The 16,912-nt window shown below is 49.8% G+C and overlaps 1 protein-coding gene across 4 annotated transcripts in view; it reads right to left on the bottom strand.

Annotated features, from left to right (window-relative positions):
- Window positions 1-11,564, bottom strand: part of Vangl1 (VANGL planar cell polarity protein 1) — a 46,237-nt gene extending 34,673 nt beyond the window's left edge. Inside the window, exons 1-2 of one of the 4 annotated variants that reach the window (XM_060392965.1) lie at window positions 11,294-11,564; window positions 2,278-2,460 (exon numbers count right to left, since the gene is read on the bottom strand). In XM_060392965.1, coding sequence (XP_060248948.1) covers window positions 2,278-2,348 — 71 coding nt within the window. In that variant the 5' untranslated portion in view covers window positions 2,349-2,460; window positions 11,294-11,564. Of the gene's footprint in view, window positions 1-2,277; window positions 2,461-9,791; window positions 10,240-10,646; window positions 10,915-11,293 lie in introns of those variants that run through there. The other 3 variants (XM_060392963.1, XM_060392966.1, XM_060392964.1) reach the window with 3 other exon arrangements.
- Between the last annotated feature and the right edge of the window lie 5,348 nt (window positions 11,565-16,912).

Below are 16,912 nucleotides of genomic sequence, written 5' to 3'. Positions count from 1 at the left end.
ACAATTCAATGCAACAGTAGGAGAGAGGGCTTCAAAGAGCCACCAAATGCACTTACTCAGCCCTAAGCTCAAACCCCTCACTCACTTGGAATGGGCACTCAACAATAGTCCCTGATCAACTGGGAGCCAGCTGGAGTGCCAGACAGCTCTCCTCCCAGTAGGCGCTCTGCAGCGTTCCTTGATCAATTGATTAAAAGCCTCAGCTCCAACTTACATTTGCCAAGTACTTTCCACAAGGGATCAAGAAAAGAACTAAGCGTTCTGCATGTCATCTTAATTGAAAGTTATAGTCTCTTACAGTTCCCATAACAGCACTAGAGAATCCATTTCTGGGTCCCCAGGAGGCCTAGGGAGCAGCAGAAAGCAGCAATGGGCCTTGAAGTGTGCAAGTCTTGGTGGGCTTGCAGACAAAAGAAACCAAGGCTGGCTCCATTCTAAAGCCACCCTACTCACCCCCCAGCCCCCAAAGGAACCCCAAATTCCCATTCATACTGTATGGAAGAGGAAGCCTGTGACACGCTGTAGGCCAGCTGCTTTTTCCAGTTAGGTCCCAAAAGCAGGTATTTGGGAACAGCCGTTTCTAGTGTTTTATAATAAATCTGTTAAGTTTGTCCACTGATCAAAATCTGTGATTATTTTTTAAAACAGGGCTTTCTCCGGATCTGGGCTGTAGTGTCACTAGAGGCCTTCTCCTTCCCTGCCCCCGAAGCACCCGAACCAAGTGTCTTGGGTCCCCACTGGAAAGGCAAGCTGGGCTCTAGCACAGCACACAAACAATACAGAAATGTTTAGAAAATAAAGCAAAAGAAACAAACAAACAAACAAACAAAATGCCCAGAGGTCCATTCCCTTAAGATAATGGAGCCTCATGAGCATTATCTTTGAAAAGCTTTATATTTTTGTTCCGTTCACTTTATTATTATTATCATCTCTTTTAAGACAGAATCTCACTGTGTAGCCCGATCTGCCTGGCCTGGAACTTTCTACCTGCTATGCGCACCAGGCTTGCCTCCAACTCACAAATATCTGCTTGCCTCTGCCCACTAAGTGCTAGGACTAAAGGCCTCTGCCCCTTTATGTGGCCTCCATTCACTTTTTAAGAAATTACAAGATACTAATTAGTAGAGAGAAACAGTTTAAGTGGCTAATTCCCCATCCCTAAGTCACCACTGCCAAGAGCCCCTTCTCTGAAGATGTCACACATGGCATCTTGGAAAACACTTGCAGGCTGCTTTCCAGGTGTGGCTGTTCACACTGGACTCATGGAACGTACATCTTATTCTGGGCACAGATTATGGTGATCTGCTCATTGGGAAGAGCAAACACCAGGACGGTCACCATTTCCACACAGCACACAGCTGTGGCCACAGTTGGGTCACTGAGCTAGGATCAGTTGTCACCTTCAAACAAAGGTGCTGAAATAGCAAGGCCATAAATAGCAGTAACACAGCTACTAGCGAGGGACCACCTACCATGGGCTGAGTTAATCATTTTCCATGCACATTTCATTCAGCCTTCACTAGCTCTACAAGGAGGGCCCTAGACCCATCTCACAGTTGCATTCTTCCTCTGCATAGTACAGACCACCATTTCGTCCCTAAGCTGTTTGCTCATCCATTCATCCATGTACACACACTCCCCCACTTGGCAACCATTCTGCAGGTCAGAATGCACATGACACTCTGAGTACAATGCAGGCGTCTTCATTCAGCAGAGGAAGGAGAATTTGGCCCCAAGACTCAGGACATTGTTTTCAGAGCCCACTAGGCTTTCTCACTTTGAAGACTAGTCAAAGAGAGATCAGATGCCAGGCCAGTCACACCTATGTGCGTGCACGCATGCGCATTTATGTTTGAGATGCTCTTGGGGAAGATGCCTGTGAGTTAGCATCTTCGGGTGAAGCAACAAATTAACATCGGCTTTTTAATTTTCACTTACAGAATTGGTAAAGCTCTGAGAGAAATGACATCCATAAGAAGTACTTAGAAATGAGAAGCATTTCTGCTGCCGGGGAAACTTTAATTTAAAACCAATCGTGAGACATTAAGGCCATCAACTCTAATGGCAGCTATAAAATGGAAATTGGCAGTGTGGTGACTCCTCCGAGCATGCCAACCGCCTTACAGCTTGGCTTCTCACGCACCAGCAGATCGAACCCTCGGCATCCTGAGCCTTCAGGCTGGCCGCTGAAGAACTGGTTCTCTTTACAGGAAGCCCTACTGACCGACCAGCAGGCATTCCCATTTACGAGGGTGGACGGGTGGGTCACTTACGTACCCTTGCCTGTGAGATTTTTTTGAATGGCTTGAGTAGTAGGAATATCCAGAATATGTGGATTCGGTATCCATAGCAATGGCGAGCTTCCTCTGACGAAGGAGCAGGCACTGTTCTCCCACGCAGTCTCACCTACTAGCTCCGAAAGCCTTGTGGGACACAGAGACGCTACTCTTCAACAGGACTCTGGAAAGGGGAGAAAAAGGAGAGATCAATCCTCGGAGTCAAAGACGGAGAACAGCCAACTGTCCTCTGGGGTCCCTGTTACAGAATTTGCGGTCAACATAAAACCCGAACCTCCAAATGCACCAGTCATCCAGGAACAGGCTTTTCTGGCATCTGAGAGGCAAGTGGGGTGTCCAGCAAGCTGGACCACACATCACAACAGCAGGAAGAAAGTCTGAGAGAGACCTGGGCACCTTCATGGCTTTGGCTGTAAAACTAACTGACTCTCACACAGACGCCCAGACAAATGTCTACCCCACCTGCAACTGTCAGTTATAAAAACAACGCTCAGGAAAATCACTTATTCAGCAATTTGGCCATCATTTCCCAAAAGTCAATTAAAGTTTTTTTTTCCTTAGTCTCTTTGAGAACCCAAACTCCTAGAAATTTATCTTAGATAATTAAAAATCAACAACCACCACTATTGCCTTGCTGCCTAGGAAAATAAAAAGCTAGAGGCAATGTAAACACCTCCCCAAGCCAAGGAATAGCTGGAGCAAAATATGATTCGGTCAGTCAAAGAAAAGACCACATCTCTGTACAAAATGACAACTATAAAGAACTGAGATATTAACAAGCAGGATACGAGATTGCAGGTAGCCAGCAAATCCATATAACCGTTACAATGATGTACAATCACGTATGGAAGGGACTACGCAGGGACATCAGCAAAGGTGATTTATGAGTTGCAAGGTCCCAGGTCCTTTCCCACTTCCCTCAAAAACTGCTCTGCAATAAAAACAAATTAGAAACACTCCCAAGTACATTCCCGAGCCTCCACTTGCTCAGCCTTCACCCCGAGAAAGTCGGACCTAAGTTCTGCCTCTTCCTGCACCCCTCTCCCAAGGCTGGTCTAGGGCCCAACACGGTTCCCCACCCTGCAGTTGTCCTGGAGGCTAAGACTACAAACAGAGCCAGTGAGGTAAGCGTGAAGGAAAACAAAGGAGACAGGCCATACTCCTGCCTGAAGTGGGAGGAGGTTCAGGCTCCCAGACCTCAGCAACAGCCACACGGGGAGAAATTTCAAACTGGGAACACCGTAGACATAGCATCTGTCACTTCCCAGGTGGAGGAGAAGGTTGTTTCCACAGAGAACCTGCTCTGTCCTAGATGTCTCAGCTCATGATTTCACTAGGAATTTATCTTAGAGATTATCTTAGAGTTTAGCCAACCCCCTAACTAGCACATATTTGTAAGAAATGATACTTATGGCCTTAAATCCAAAGGCCAGAGCCTTGCACTCCTTCCCCAAGCCCTGCTCACTGCACTGATTCATCCACTTCACAACCACGTTTGTAAGCAGCCAGGAGAGGCTGCTCAGGAGTGCTAGGGCCGTACATAGAGCAATGACAGAGCGAACTGCTTTCCCTGGCCCTGCCTGTGGCTACTTTCCCATTTTGATGCCACTTGTAGCAGTCTCTTCCGACACTTGGTCCTCTTGTTCCACATCACGTTATTACTTAACAGCCGTCTGCCATCAAGAACCAAAACCTAGGAAGCTCAGCCAGCTGTGATCACCCTTTCCTTGCCTTCCTGAGTCTCAGTGTGCTTGCTTGTCAATCAGGAATTGATGGACCAGCCACCATTTCCCAGGATGAAGCTATAAACACACACAGACTTGCCTCGCTTCGTAGCTGTGGGACCTCAGTCAAACGATGCAATCTCTTTGAAGTCCCATGTAAAACACGTGAGCACCAGGAGTACTTTGATGCCTGTATGAGCTGACGGTGGTGCCAACACTCAGCGTGGGCACCAGATGCACTGGGTAAAAGTAAGAGTGGATGGCCCTGAGGACTCCCTTTGGTGGTTTCTAAAGCTTAGAGAGCAGCAGGGCGGAGAGCCAGCCCCTCCCTCCAGGCTACCCCACCCAAGGCTCAGCTGCGGAGGGCAGAATGGGGTTGCCCCTTAGGCTACCTGCTCACTGTCAGCTGGGTACTGAAACAAGGCATTTTAACCTTTGAGCTGTGGGGTTTTCACCCAGTAAATGGGCATTTAGATCTTCATGTGGAGTTGAGAGGGTGCTGTCTACAACAGGGACTCTGTTGCCTGCTTTGGATCACTTTGCCCTAGCCAGGCTGCCTTGCCTGGCCTTAGTGGATGATTCAACCTGATGTGCAGTAGGGGGTTAGTGTTGGGGGGGAGCTCCCCTTTTCTGAAGTCAAGGCAGTGGGGGGGTAGAGTGAAACAAGTGGGAGGGAGAGACCGGGAGTAGAGGAGGGAGGGGGCTATGATCGGTATGTAAAATAATATATAATTGAAAAATAAATTAAAAAAAAAAAAGTCAAGCAGCCTGTTTGAGGGGAAGGGAGTGATTGTAAAGACTAAACATGAAACCAAACAGGCATCTCTCAAAACATCAGCTCAGCCCCTGGATTAAGCAGGTCCAGCCTTTTCTCCTCCTACTGTGTCCCAGGCTTTTCACCAGCCATTCAGTGAACTTTCAGCAATGTTAGAGTCTCCCTTCCTTTCTGCTCTGGGCTGGACTCATTTCTCACTGGCCTTCTGGCTGCCAGACAACCAGCTATAGGAGGTACAGCCAGGATGTGGAGCCTAGCCTGAGACAATCTTCTTTCCTGATAGCCACTAGCCCGGCTTTGTGTTGACCTGCAGATTCCAAGCCTTGGCACCTTCTTCAGAAAACTGAGCATTCTTCTCTAGATTCATAATTAACTCCTCTCATCCTTACGCTTGTTTCTGCCTTCCAGCAGAAACGTGGCTCCCCATTCTACTCTAATTTTTGACTTCTCACCAATTATTGAGGAGTATCTTAGAGAAAGGTAGACTCAACCCAGCATACCACCCCTGAGTCTGATTCTGTACTTCCTATAGGTTTTACCTCAGGGCAGGCACTTCTGCTCTGCCCCACAGAAAAATGGTCACCGTTAATATTCCCGTCCCAAGATTATTGTGAGGATTTAAAAAGTCTTCAGAGGTAAAACCTCCAGTATAATCCAATTTCATTTCCTTCCGCCTTGGCTGAAGGTCATCATTCTTTGTCCCCATCAAAATGTGGAGCATCCATTAAGGCAACTCCAGGCATGTCCCTCAATGGAAATCACAGCTCCCAACAGCCCTCCCAAAAGCCTTTTCCTAACTCTATCAACTACCTTTGCCCAGGTTCTATCCCACAGTTCCAGCCTATACTAACCAAAGGGCAAAAGCTATGTTTGCAATCCCTCCCTCCCTCTCTGCTGCCACCAAATCCTCCATTCTTCTCCCTCCGTTGCCTTGACTCAAATCCTTAACATCACATCCTTATCCTTTTCTTCCCAGGCCCTTCTTACCGAATTGATTTACCTCCATATTTAATGAGTAGCCACTAGACCCTGCTCAGCAATGCTAGGAAGACAGCATCAACGAGGCACTCCATCTGCCCTAGTCAAGCTCTGCCGGTATGCAGCTTCTAGCTTGATGACACTCCTTCACCCATCCCCCTTCAAGTTATCTCGTAACACTCAGGGCACATCCCCCCTTATTCTTCTCCATCTCTGGGGATAAACTCCTTAGCATGAGGAGCAATAAGCCCCTCCCCCAAATATTATGATCACAACAGGAACCAAACACTTCCTGAAAAGTCCAGCCAAATGCTCCTTTCCCACTCATTCAGCTCTTAGCCACAGCCTCTCTCGTAGGTCCTGGCTTAGTCTTCCCTCTGCCAGTGATGTTGTACTCCTGTCTGGTGGATGGACCCACTCTGTGCTGTGCTCTTTCCCGCTCATCCACACATCCCACCACCATCAAGCTCTGCTTGTCCTCAGGTCCTTCCCCATCCTCTCCCAGCTCACAGTGATAGAGAGCTAACCTAGAAAACATCTCCAGGTTTCCTCACCTGCCCTGGCCCACACAGAGCCTGGTCCTCCTAGGTTGTTCTGTTTTTACCATGGTTACCAACTCTTGCCTCACCTCAGATCTAAGTGAGGAGTCAGGAAGTAAACTAGTAATAGGCAGAGTGAACTCCGTCCAGAAAGGGCTTGGCCTCAGGTAAGGGCTACCATGAGTTCACAAAGACACAAATCCTGGTACTTATCTCTGTAAGGAATGTACACACAGAAGAATTAACAACACTCAGGACAGGGCCAGGAGGGACACCTTTATCAGCAAAGACAACAAAGTAAGAAAAAGAAATCAGTTTCCCTGGGTAGCAAGCTCATGAACTGCTGCTGTGGCCAGGATGGGATACAGCAGAAGTGAACACAGGAAATCCTAGAACCTGCAGCTGTCTATCATGCTGGCCCCTGACAGGACCTGTACTGTGTTTGGTCCAGGCTGGCCAGCAGCCAGGCTAATCTAATCTCCTTCTCCAAATCCTTTCATGGCATCCCCTGAACTTTAAAACAGACTCTTTCATTTGATCAACAGTCTGGTCAGTCCAGCTCCTGGGTCCTGGTTCTTTCCACCCTTGGAACCTGACCTGAGCCTAGTGTATCTGCTGGGACTCATTCTTTCCACGCACACCATTTTGGCTAATCCCTCTCAGTATAAACATACTTCTTTGGAGAGACCTTGCTGAGCCTTCAATCCACATCTAGACGACCTACCGCCTGTACTCTCCTGACAGCTCTTCCAGGCCACACATTCACTTATGTGATCAGTGACCATCAGGCTACTGAAGAGGCTCCTGGGGTGCAGGGACCATGTTCCTTACTGTCTCCCTGGCAACTGGCAAACAAGAGGCACCTAATAAACATTTGCTGAATGAATGAATGAAAGATGTGCCGATCTCAGGACACAGAGGCATGCCTTCACCGCAGAAGAAAGCTTACACAGAGTAGAAAAAACCAAAACAAAATCCAAAACCCAACAACTTCAGAACTATCCAGAACAAAGCTGTACTGCTGGTTCACAGGGCAGCTTACTCAGCAACAGAACATACAGCCCAGCTGTGCTCAGGGAAGACCAGTACCATTGTTTCAGCGTGTGCCCAAGAGCATCCTGCTCCAGTCTGGACCGGAGTACAGCAAACCACAGAGCCTGGGGAACAAGATAGCATCTTATAGCATGCAATGAATCTCCCCCTTCACCCTGTACTAAAACAAGGTGAAAGACAGTGACCCCAAGCAGAATCTTCCCCTAAACTCACATTTACTCCAATAAAATATATGACTTCTACTTGAGAGAAAAACAGTGCTCAAAAAAAGAAAAAATAAATAAACATATATGGGAAATAACAGGTTATGATAATGACCTGGTAAACATAAGCTAACCTTTATGGAAAGGAAGTTATAAGAACATCAACAGCTCTCCTCAGAGCTATTAATTAAAGGGACTCTGCCTGGGAAGGTAGAACACTTCTGTACAAGGGGTCCAGAGAACAGCAGATGTGGCTTTATCTGGAGGGTCTCCGGTTAGGAAGAACAGTGCAGAGAGTATGACAAAGTGTGTAAGACACTTTGCTGAACTCACACCTGTAAATGATAAAACATTATCCAAATCTGTGACATGAGGCTCCGCAGACCTCAGGCACCTGTGACAAACCAATGATCCTCTTCCAGTGACAGAGCTCTTCAAAATGTATGGCTATGGGCCACTGTTCATTCATCAGGAAAGAAAATGTCAGCCTCATTTTACCTGGCTTACCAACTAGTTCAACTCACATACCCGGACTAACTGCCACCTGCTTGAGTCATTAGTTACCCCTGGAACATCCCTGGCAGTTGGATATGGATTGGTTACTGTATCGATAATGGATATTTCTTTTCAAGCAAACCCTTGCCCCCTAGTGGGTTTGGAAGTTTCAGAAACAGATGTGACGCACAGCACACATCCCACGGTGCCAGGTCTGGTGCTCTAAGTGGCATTTGGAGGGGCAGGAGCAGCAGAGGATGAGGGCGGCTCTTCTTCTGTCTCCAGGAGGACCTAGATAGCAAAAAACAGAGTCCAGCCACAGCCACAGAATCTCATCCTCCTTATGGAAAGTGGCCGAGCACTCACACCCCTGCAGGAGCAGGGCTGGCCACAGTTAGTTCATGCCCCTGAAATAATGGCAGTTAGAGTCTACCATCAAGCGCCTACTGTGCGGTAAGCCTGACATCACTTAATGAAATATCTCAATCTCTGGAACAAGTCTTTAGGGGAGACAAAGGAGAATGCTAGGGCACAGTTGAGGAAACAAGGTTACACACACACAAATTAACACACACAACAAGCGAGTGCCCCAGTAAGGGTCTGACTTTCAGGAGACGGATTTCAGGGAGCCATGGAAAGTTGAATGCTATGTAGCAATTACCAGAATTGTTTGTTTACTTAGAGAGGCAGCAGGCAACAATAGTGCATTGTTCCAAACCACACATAACCTTACAAAGAATCCTGCAGTTCAACTCCTACTCATAGGCTCAGTCGAGGGGGTGGGGGGGACCTTTAAGGAGAAAGGAAATTAATCTGGAGCAGCCTCCAAGTCCAAATGAGACCTCTGACTATTCACCAGCATGGTGAGCGCCCGTTCAATCCAAACTACAGCAGCGGCAGAGCGGGGTGTGGCTTTAGGTGTACATGAGGGGATACACTAAAGCAGACTTGCCACACTTGCCACATTAATTCTTCCACAGACGATGTCACAAAATTGTTGCCTGGTAAGGAAACTCAATTTCCTGTATGGTTTGGTCCTGTTGCTCAATAAATAAGACAAGAGAGAGAGAGAGAGAGAGAGAGAGAGAGAGAGAGAGAGAGAGACTTGGCAGGCAGTTTCAAAAAAAAAAAAAAACTGACACTCTCACAACCCTCTCATTTTACTTACAAATTAAGTTGCCACCAAGACACACTGTCAGCAGGGCCAACCCTGAAAACTTCACACTGGGTGTTTTGGCTAATCGTCCTGGGAGCCGCCAACCTTCGGAAATGCTAAATGCTCCTGGATACGTCTTTGAAATGTAGAATAAAACAGTTTCCTCCCACACATCAAAGTCCCATCTCTATCACACTGATTTAATTCAATTCTAAAAACTCTAATTAGTGGTTACATAAAATGGCTAATTACGCCTTCCTCGGTGCAGGCTGTTTCTGCTGTCTCACGCACAGAGCCTAGGAGTTGGATAGTCAACACACCCACTGGAAGGAGAAGGCTAATTAGCAGCGTGGATTGGTGATACAACTTACAGTATTTTCAGCAAACCCTGTAAAACATAAACATGTCAGTAAAAACACCGGCCTTCACAGCTTGCTAGCTTTCAGAATTAGCCTGTTGGAACCCACGCATCTTGACCACAGACCTCTCAAGTGGGTTTTATCAAAACGCACGCGCCAACCACACAACCGTCACGATGAAGAGCCCTGACATCTCTCTAGGAGGAGCTCACCTTCGCGGTCAGGGCATCACAGCCGATTCGGAGACGTGAACACGGAGATCGTCCTGCTCCGAGTCTCCCCTTTCTCATCACCGAGCCGCCAGGCTGCGGCTCCGCCCCTCTCCTGCTGCCACCACCGACGCTTTTAATTTTTATAAAGCCTCGCACTCCCCTGGGCGCGTTGCGAGGGGGTTCAGTTCAATGGCTGCGGGATGAACTAAGTCCCTACCGGTGGCAAAGGCTGCCCGGACGGGCGCGGCGAGGTTGCCCGGGACAGGGACTCCTCCTCCGGCTGGGACTGGCTGCACGCCTCTCCGCTCCGCCCCGGCGCTTTTGAAAGTAAACTCCTACCTGCCTGTTGCGCTCCGCGATGCGCAGCGGGCCGCGCCCCCCAGGCCTCCGGGCTGCGGTTTTGTAAACGAAGGGAGAAACACAAGCCAGCTCCGTCCGGGTGCCCGAAGCCCGGCCAGGTGACCCCGAGCCCTGGCGGGGACCCCGATCGTGTCCTGCCCTGCACGGCGCGTCCAGCCACCCGCTCCCTCCGACACGCCGTCATTCCCCGGCCGCCGCCTCGGCACGCGCAACCAGGGGCGCACTCCAAAGGCCAGCCTGGGCAAAGGGGCGTCCGAGGTAGCGCGGGCAGCCCCGGGACTCGGGGCAGTGGGATGCGGCGGAAGAGCCCGGGGCAGGGATGGAAGGATCCGGGTTCCAGGAAGCAAGACCCCCGAGGGGCCGAGGGGGCTCCCAGCCCGAGGCCCCGGACCCCAGTCGGAGTGCTGAGGCGCAGGGACGCGCGCGGTTGGGCCTGACCTCCCGCCCAGCTCAGTCCCCGGCCGTCGTGCCGCTCCAGCCACTCCCGGGACTCACCCCGGCGCCGGCCCGCCGCGCTCCACGCCCGCGCTCTCGGCTGCGCGCCCCGGCTCCGCGGCCTGCGCTGGGCTGCAGTGGAGGCACAGCCCCGCCGCGGCCGCCGCTCTCTGCTGCTTTCCGCTTCCTGTCCCGGCGCCGCCCCGCAGCCCCAGCCCAGCCCTGCTAGCCCGGCGCGGCCGCCAGCCAAGAGCTGCGAGCGCTGCGGGGCCCCGCGGCCGACCCGGCCCACCTGCAGAGGAGGGCGGGGCGGGCCTCCCAGGCCTGACACCCCCTCCCATGTGCCCAGGAGAACACAAGGTCCAGCAAACCGCAGCCTGAATACATGACCCAGGCGCTGACGTCTCCCCACCCAGCACCCCAACACATCCCAAAGCTCACACACACACACACACACACACACACACACACCGTGCATAAAATCCAAGCCCTCTCGTCCTTTGCCATCGTAAGAGCTTCAACCCGCATATTCACATGGTTCAAGAACCAAATTCTAGCCAATCCCTCTCCCCCCCCCCCCCCAACTCATACATATTTCAACGCACATAACACTCAGGCTTAAACTCCAATGTAGCCCAAGAGATGACCCAACCAATTACCACCAATGCCCACACCCTTACAGCGGCTTCTCCCTGCTCCTCTCCTACCCGAGCAGACATGCCCCTGGTCTACTGGAAACTGCCAGAAGAATGCATCTCTGAAGGCAGGGAGCCAGAAGTTCCAGGCTCATTAAGACCACTTCCCTCCTCGCTGAGCTGTTTCCCCGCCTGGACCTCGTTGAAGACGCCAGTGTCGACCTTGAAGAGCTGTAGTGAGAATTACAGAAAGTGCTGAGCAGTGGGCAACGGTTGTGTGACTGTCCGCACCCTCTTTCCTTTGTAATAGAATCCGTGCCCGGAATGACAGATCTACTTCTGCCATGACAAAATGCTCCCGCGAAGGCATGCACCGCAAGAAGTGCTGAGTTTGCACTTGGTCTGCAGGCATGCTGGGAGTGGCTCGGCTTGGGAAACCCGTGCTCTTTCTGAAGTAGTCTCGTTCAGGAACCTGTAGCCTCAAGAAGCCCTCACTCCTCACTGTCTGCTTTTCCCTGCTCTTCTTTAGTCCGTTTGCTCCACCACCTACGCCACTTCCTTCCGAGGACGCCCAGATGTTCAAGGATTTTCCCCGCTCCTAGCCACCAGACTCCAGCGGCCCCCCTGACCGCAGCCTCTGAATGACTCCAGACGGCAGATCTGGACTCTAGCAACCTGATTTCTCAGGCAAGCCGCTGTCTGTCCAGCGTGATAAACTGCTCGGATTGGTATAGATAGATCTCAGAAACGGAGTCTCGTTCACTCTAACATTTAGAACCTTCGAAATTAAAGCAGGCCAAGGCCTCCCGGCTCAAGCGTGGGCTTCCGGAGGAGCCCTGTGTAATAAGAAGACCCACAGTGAATTCTCACGGGATGGAATTCCAGCTTGCTTTAGGTGAATAGGTTGAAAGACCTATGACATAATCAATGCTTTTGGGGGAGTGGAGGGAGGATAGTCCAAAATAAACTATTGTGAATAATAGAGTCAGCTGGAAGCGCCATTTACCCACTAAACGTGGGTTGAAAAGTTCCGTTGAAGACACTCGGTGGCTGGGTGACAATCCACACAACAGAGCCTTGCACTGGAGCGAGCTACCCGGGGCAGAGCTGTTCAGAGCCTGTGGCCTTTCCTCTGACGTTGACTCATCTGACGTTGACTCCTCCAGCCTCACCTTTATCAATAATGGAGGGGACACGGTGCGCACCACCTGCCGCTCTTTTGTGTTGCTAATCTGTTTGTTTCAAACTGCTCGGGGGAAGGGAGACCCTGTGTACTGTTCCTCACGACTCCAGTCTAACTACCACACACGCAACACCTTCCTTCAGTCTTCCATCATTCACCTTCCCAAGGCTTGCGATGATTCAACCCGTCCCCCGAGACCCCACCTGCTCTGTGACAAAAGCTTTTCTGGGGAGGCGCAACACACGCCCAGATAGGGAGCCCAGGAAAGAGCAAAGTACAGGTACCACCAAAGTCCAACTTGGTGAACCAATGAATTTCACAGGAGTTACTTAGATGAGTGTGGGGAAGGGGTGACTTGCAGGAGCAGAAACGACTCAGAGACGGCTGTATCCCCAAAGCCCACCTGAGCATGGGTGACAGCTCAGAGAGCTGGGAACCTGGAGCTCACTGCACAGCCTGCAGGCAGCTCCACGGACTGGAGAGTGTCCCTTTCCAGGTGCCTCAGTTGGTTTTGACCTCTTCCAGGCAGCTCAGCTGATTTACACTGCCTCCAGGCCGCTGGAAGCGAACTCTGCTCTTCTGCCGTAGCGGGATCTCTGGAGCCATCTCTCCGGCCCTCAGATGCCTCACTTTTAATCCATATAACAGTGGATTTAAAAGTCATGAAGGGGGGTTAGAGGGATGGCTCAACAATTAAGAGCACTTGATATTCTTGAAAAGGACCAGAGGTCAATTCCCAGCACCCGCATAGTGGTTCACAACCACTTAGGTTTCCTACCCTCTTATGATGTCCGAGGGCACCAGGAATGCACAGGGTGTGCAGGCAAAACACCCATACACATAAAATTAATAAAATAAAAAAAATTTAGGAGCATAATCTAGTGATAACAAATATAGTTTTGCAATAAAGACGTGAGTGAAGAAACACTGGGCGGTGGAGAGGCTAGTGAGGAGATGCCAGCCGTGTGAAATAGGTAAGACGGTGGTGTGCAGAGGTAAGGCAGGTGTCATTGCTGTTTTTACAGGAGGCTCTGCAACCTTTCCAGGCCAGGGAGAAGTAAATTCGTTTAGGAAAGAAGGGCTAATTCCACAAAACAGAGTGGTCTTGCAAGACAGAGCACAGGTGCAGACAAGGGCAAGATGAGCAGCGGCCGGTGGCAGCAGGGAGAGGCTCGGCGTTCTACAGGTAATAGGAGGCAAAGGCTCTGAAAGTGCTGATACAACCAGGGAAGCTGAGCGACGTGAGTCAGGCTAGATGGGGAGGCGGAGGCGTGTCTAATGCTTCCCTTTGAGAATCTGATTGTCACTGAGATGGAAATCACAGAGAAATGCCCCCTCACACCTCCACCTTAGCCAGCCACTACCCCGCCAACCCAACACGGAGTGCTGTAAGGATTTCCTTCTTCCATGCTGGGCCTTGAACTAGGGACATGCCCTACCACTGAGCTGCTTCCCTACTCTGTTGTATTAGTCCTTTTCTCATTGCTGTGGCAAAATACGTGATTTAAAACAAAAAACAACTTAAGGACAAAAGAGTTTATCTTGGTTATAGGACAAGAATGCAGTCCATCATGGCGGCAGGAGTTTGAGGCAGTTGGTCACATTTCTGCCATAGCCAGGAAGTGGAGAGGGAGGAACACCCATGTCCTTTCTCCTTTGTGTCAGTCTAGCACTCCACCATTAGTGGTGGATCTTCACTCTTCAGGCAAATCTTTCTGGAATCACTCTCGTAGACACACCCAGAGGTGTGTTTCCATGGTGATTTTAAATCCCATTAAGTTGACAATGCCTAGTCTGTGGACAAGCATATACTTTGTGTGAGGTCACTGTGTCCAAGGATGTCTAAATAGCCATGGTCTAGGGACCAAACATACTAACGCCCCAGAAAGGCGGGCCCTTTGGATGCCTCCGTGATTCTCTGCAAGTCCAGGCAGGCAGTCCAATAGGCTCTCAGGCCCAGGGAGAAAACATGATGCCAGGTTTGTAGACATGTGATCTCAGAAGCAGGGATCCTTCCAGAACCATAGGCAAATCCAGGGCTTGGCCAGCTTGGTTAGCAGCGAAAGAATATGAATCAAGCCCATGGCAGAGGGCCAAATAAAGACAGCAACCTGTACACACGCTTTGGGGATGCTAAGTCTTTCCAAACTGAATTCAATTGCCTGGGCAGTACTGGGTTCTGCTCATAGTCCTATCACAAGCAGTGCTGAGCTAGGCTCAGGATACTTTCTGGGACATGGGACTATCTTCTTTAAGGCTGATTTTTAATTTGTGATAGCATCAGTGGCCTACTAGCTATGAGAAAGAAACCCGAATAACTCACCACAAACTAATTATTTGGATTAACACCGGGTGGCATTATTTTCCAAGGGTGAGTCCAGCCTCTGGAACTATTAGCCCAGCGCAGACTCCTGCTGTGTAGGAGATTCAGGCCTGGAAGAAAGGCCTTGACTTCCTGCCCCGGATCAGACCCATTATCTCCCCTGAGCCTGAGTCACAGATGGTGTGTGGGAGAACTGCAGGTGAGGCAGGCTGAATCTGGACAGGTAGGACAAGGCAGACATCTGAGCAAACAGGGGTGGGATTAATTCTCCCTCCCTCCCTCTCTCTCTCTCTCTCATTTTTATTTTATGTGTATGGCTGTTTTGCCTGCATGTATGTTTGTGCACCACATGCATGCCTGTTGACCACGACTGCCGGAGCAGGGCCTCAGAATCCCTGGAGCTGGAGTTACGCAGTTATGGAGCACTGCAAGCTGGGAGCTGGGAACCAAACTCAGGTCATCTGCACGGGCAGCAAATGCTCTTAACTGTCGAGCCATCTCTCTAGCCCCTAATCACGCCTCTGTAATTTCTGCACTTCTGATGTCTTGACATCTGTGGCCCTCTGCCTCCTCCATCAGGTCCCTGTGGAGCCCATACACTCGGAACCTCTGTGGTCTACCTTAAGCACCCCAGGGCCTGGTGCCAGACAAGCAGAGATAGCCCTGATCCCGGAGTCTGCTGAAATTATTCAAACTAGCTGATCCTGTCCTGTCCCACCTCATCTTCCTCCTACAGGAACCACAACAAAGCCTCTTAGCCACATTTCCCAGGACAAAACATTACTAAACAACAGGAACCAAGAAATCAGGTGTGAGACAACAGCAGATAGTGATCTCTAAGAGCCAGGAAGCAAACAGGCAGTCTCTCCAGCTTCCTGCCTAGAGCAGTGGTCCTCGGCCTTCCCAACTCTGCATCCGTTTAACACAGTTCCTCATGTTGTGGTGACCCCCAACCATAAAATTATTTTCCTTGCTACTTTATAACTGTAATTTTCCTACTGTTATAAATCATAATGTAAATTCTGTGGTTTTTGATGGTCTCAGGTGACCCCTGTAAAAGGGTCATTCAGACCTCATAGGGGTCACGACCTACATGTTGAGAACCAAAGGTCTAGGGCTCAGGCTGATGCAGGACGGGGGGGAAAACAAAAAAGTCTGGTGCTCTCACTATGTTGAGACAGGGATGGGACTCAAGAGAGGACAAGGAGACCAGAATCTGCAGAGCAGAACGTCAGGTGAGAGGGCTGCAGGGAAGGATCGTTTAGGGGTCTCCAGAGCTCGCTCGGGTGTTCCGCCCCGCTCAACACGTGCCGTGCAGGTGTAAGAGAAAATATCCTCCTAACAGCTGAGAGGGAGCAATGCCTAGGACTCACACAGGGAAGTCAGTAGTTATGAATAGACAAAGTTCCAGAATATATATGGAACACTGGGTTGGAAGTTCATAGCATCCAACCCAGGAAATGTACAGTGGAGGGTGTCCTGTGAGATAACCTGTTAAAAAAAAAAAAAAACCTGTAAAAAAAAAAAAAAAAGAAGAAGAAGAAGAATAGCAATCCTAAGGAGAAGGACAAAATGCATCCTTTGAAGCTGCCTGGACTGACACAGACGATGGAATTGGTCGAAATGCAGTAATGTGAAATTTGCGCACGTGCAGAATACTATAGGAAAAATGAGGCGTGGCAAGTAAAAACACGGGAAGGGTGAGGATACAGATGCTGAACTTTAAGAGATGAAAATGAGGATGCTAGGCCTACTTTTCGTTTTTAACTTTCCCCCCTCATGTGTTTCTTTTCAGATAATTCCTGTTGCTTAGTCCTTGGATGAACAGTCTCCCTAGCTGCTGGCACCATTTTCAGAGGTTCGGGGAACTATTGGGGGGCCTATCTGGAGAGAGCTGGTTTGAAGATTGTGCCCTACCCCAGGCCCTTTGTTGTCCTCTGCTTCCTTCCTGCCTCCTCTTCCTCCGCTTGCCCCACCACCATAGTGTTCTGTTGCATTACAGGTTCGAGATCAACAGAGCCAAGAGCTAAGGGTAAAAATCTCTGAAACTGAGCAAAAATGAGCCATTCTTCCTTTAAGTTGTTCCCTTGGGTGTTTGTGTCACAGTTTTACAGAAGTAACTGTTTTTAATTTGCAATTCTAGACAATGTGTCCATCTCTGTCTAGTAGAAATATCTTTCAAACA

The sequence above is a fragment of the Meriones unguiculatus genome, chromosome 10 (assembly GCF_030254825.1).
Source record: "Meriones unguiculatus strain TT.TT164.6M chromosome 10, Bangor_MerUng_6.1, whole genome shotgun sequence".
Lineage (NCBI taxonomy): Eukaryota > Metazoa > Chordata > Mammalia > Rodentia > Muridae > Meriones > Meriones unguiculatus.
The sequence above is the reverse complement of the archived record's forward strand: the minus strand, read 5'-3'. Positions and strand labels throughout refer to the sequence as shown.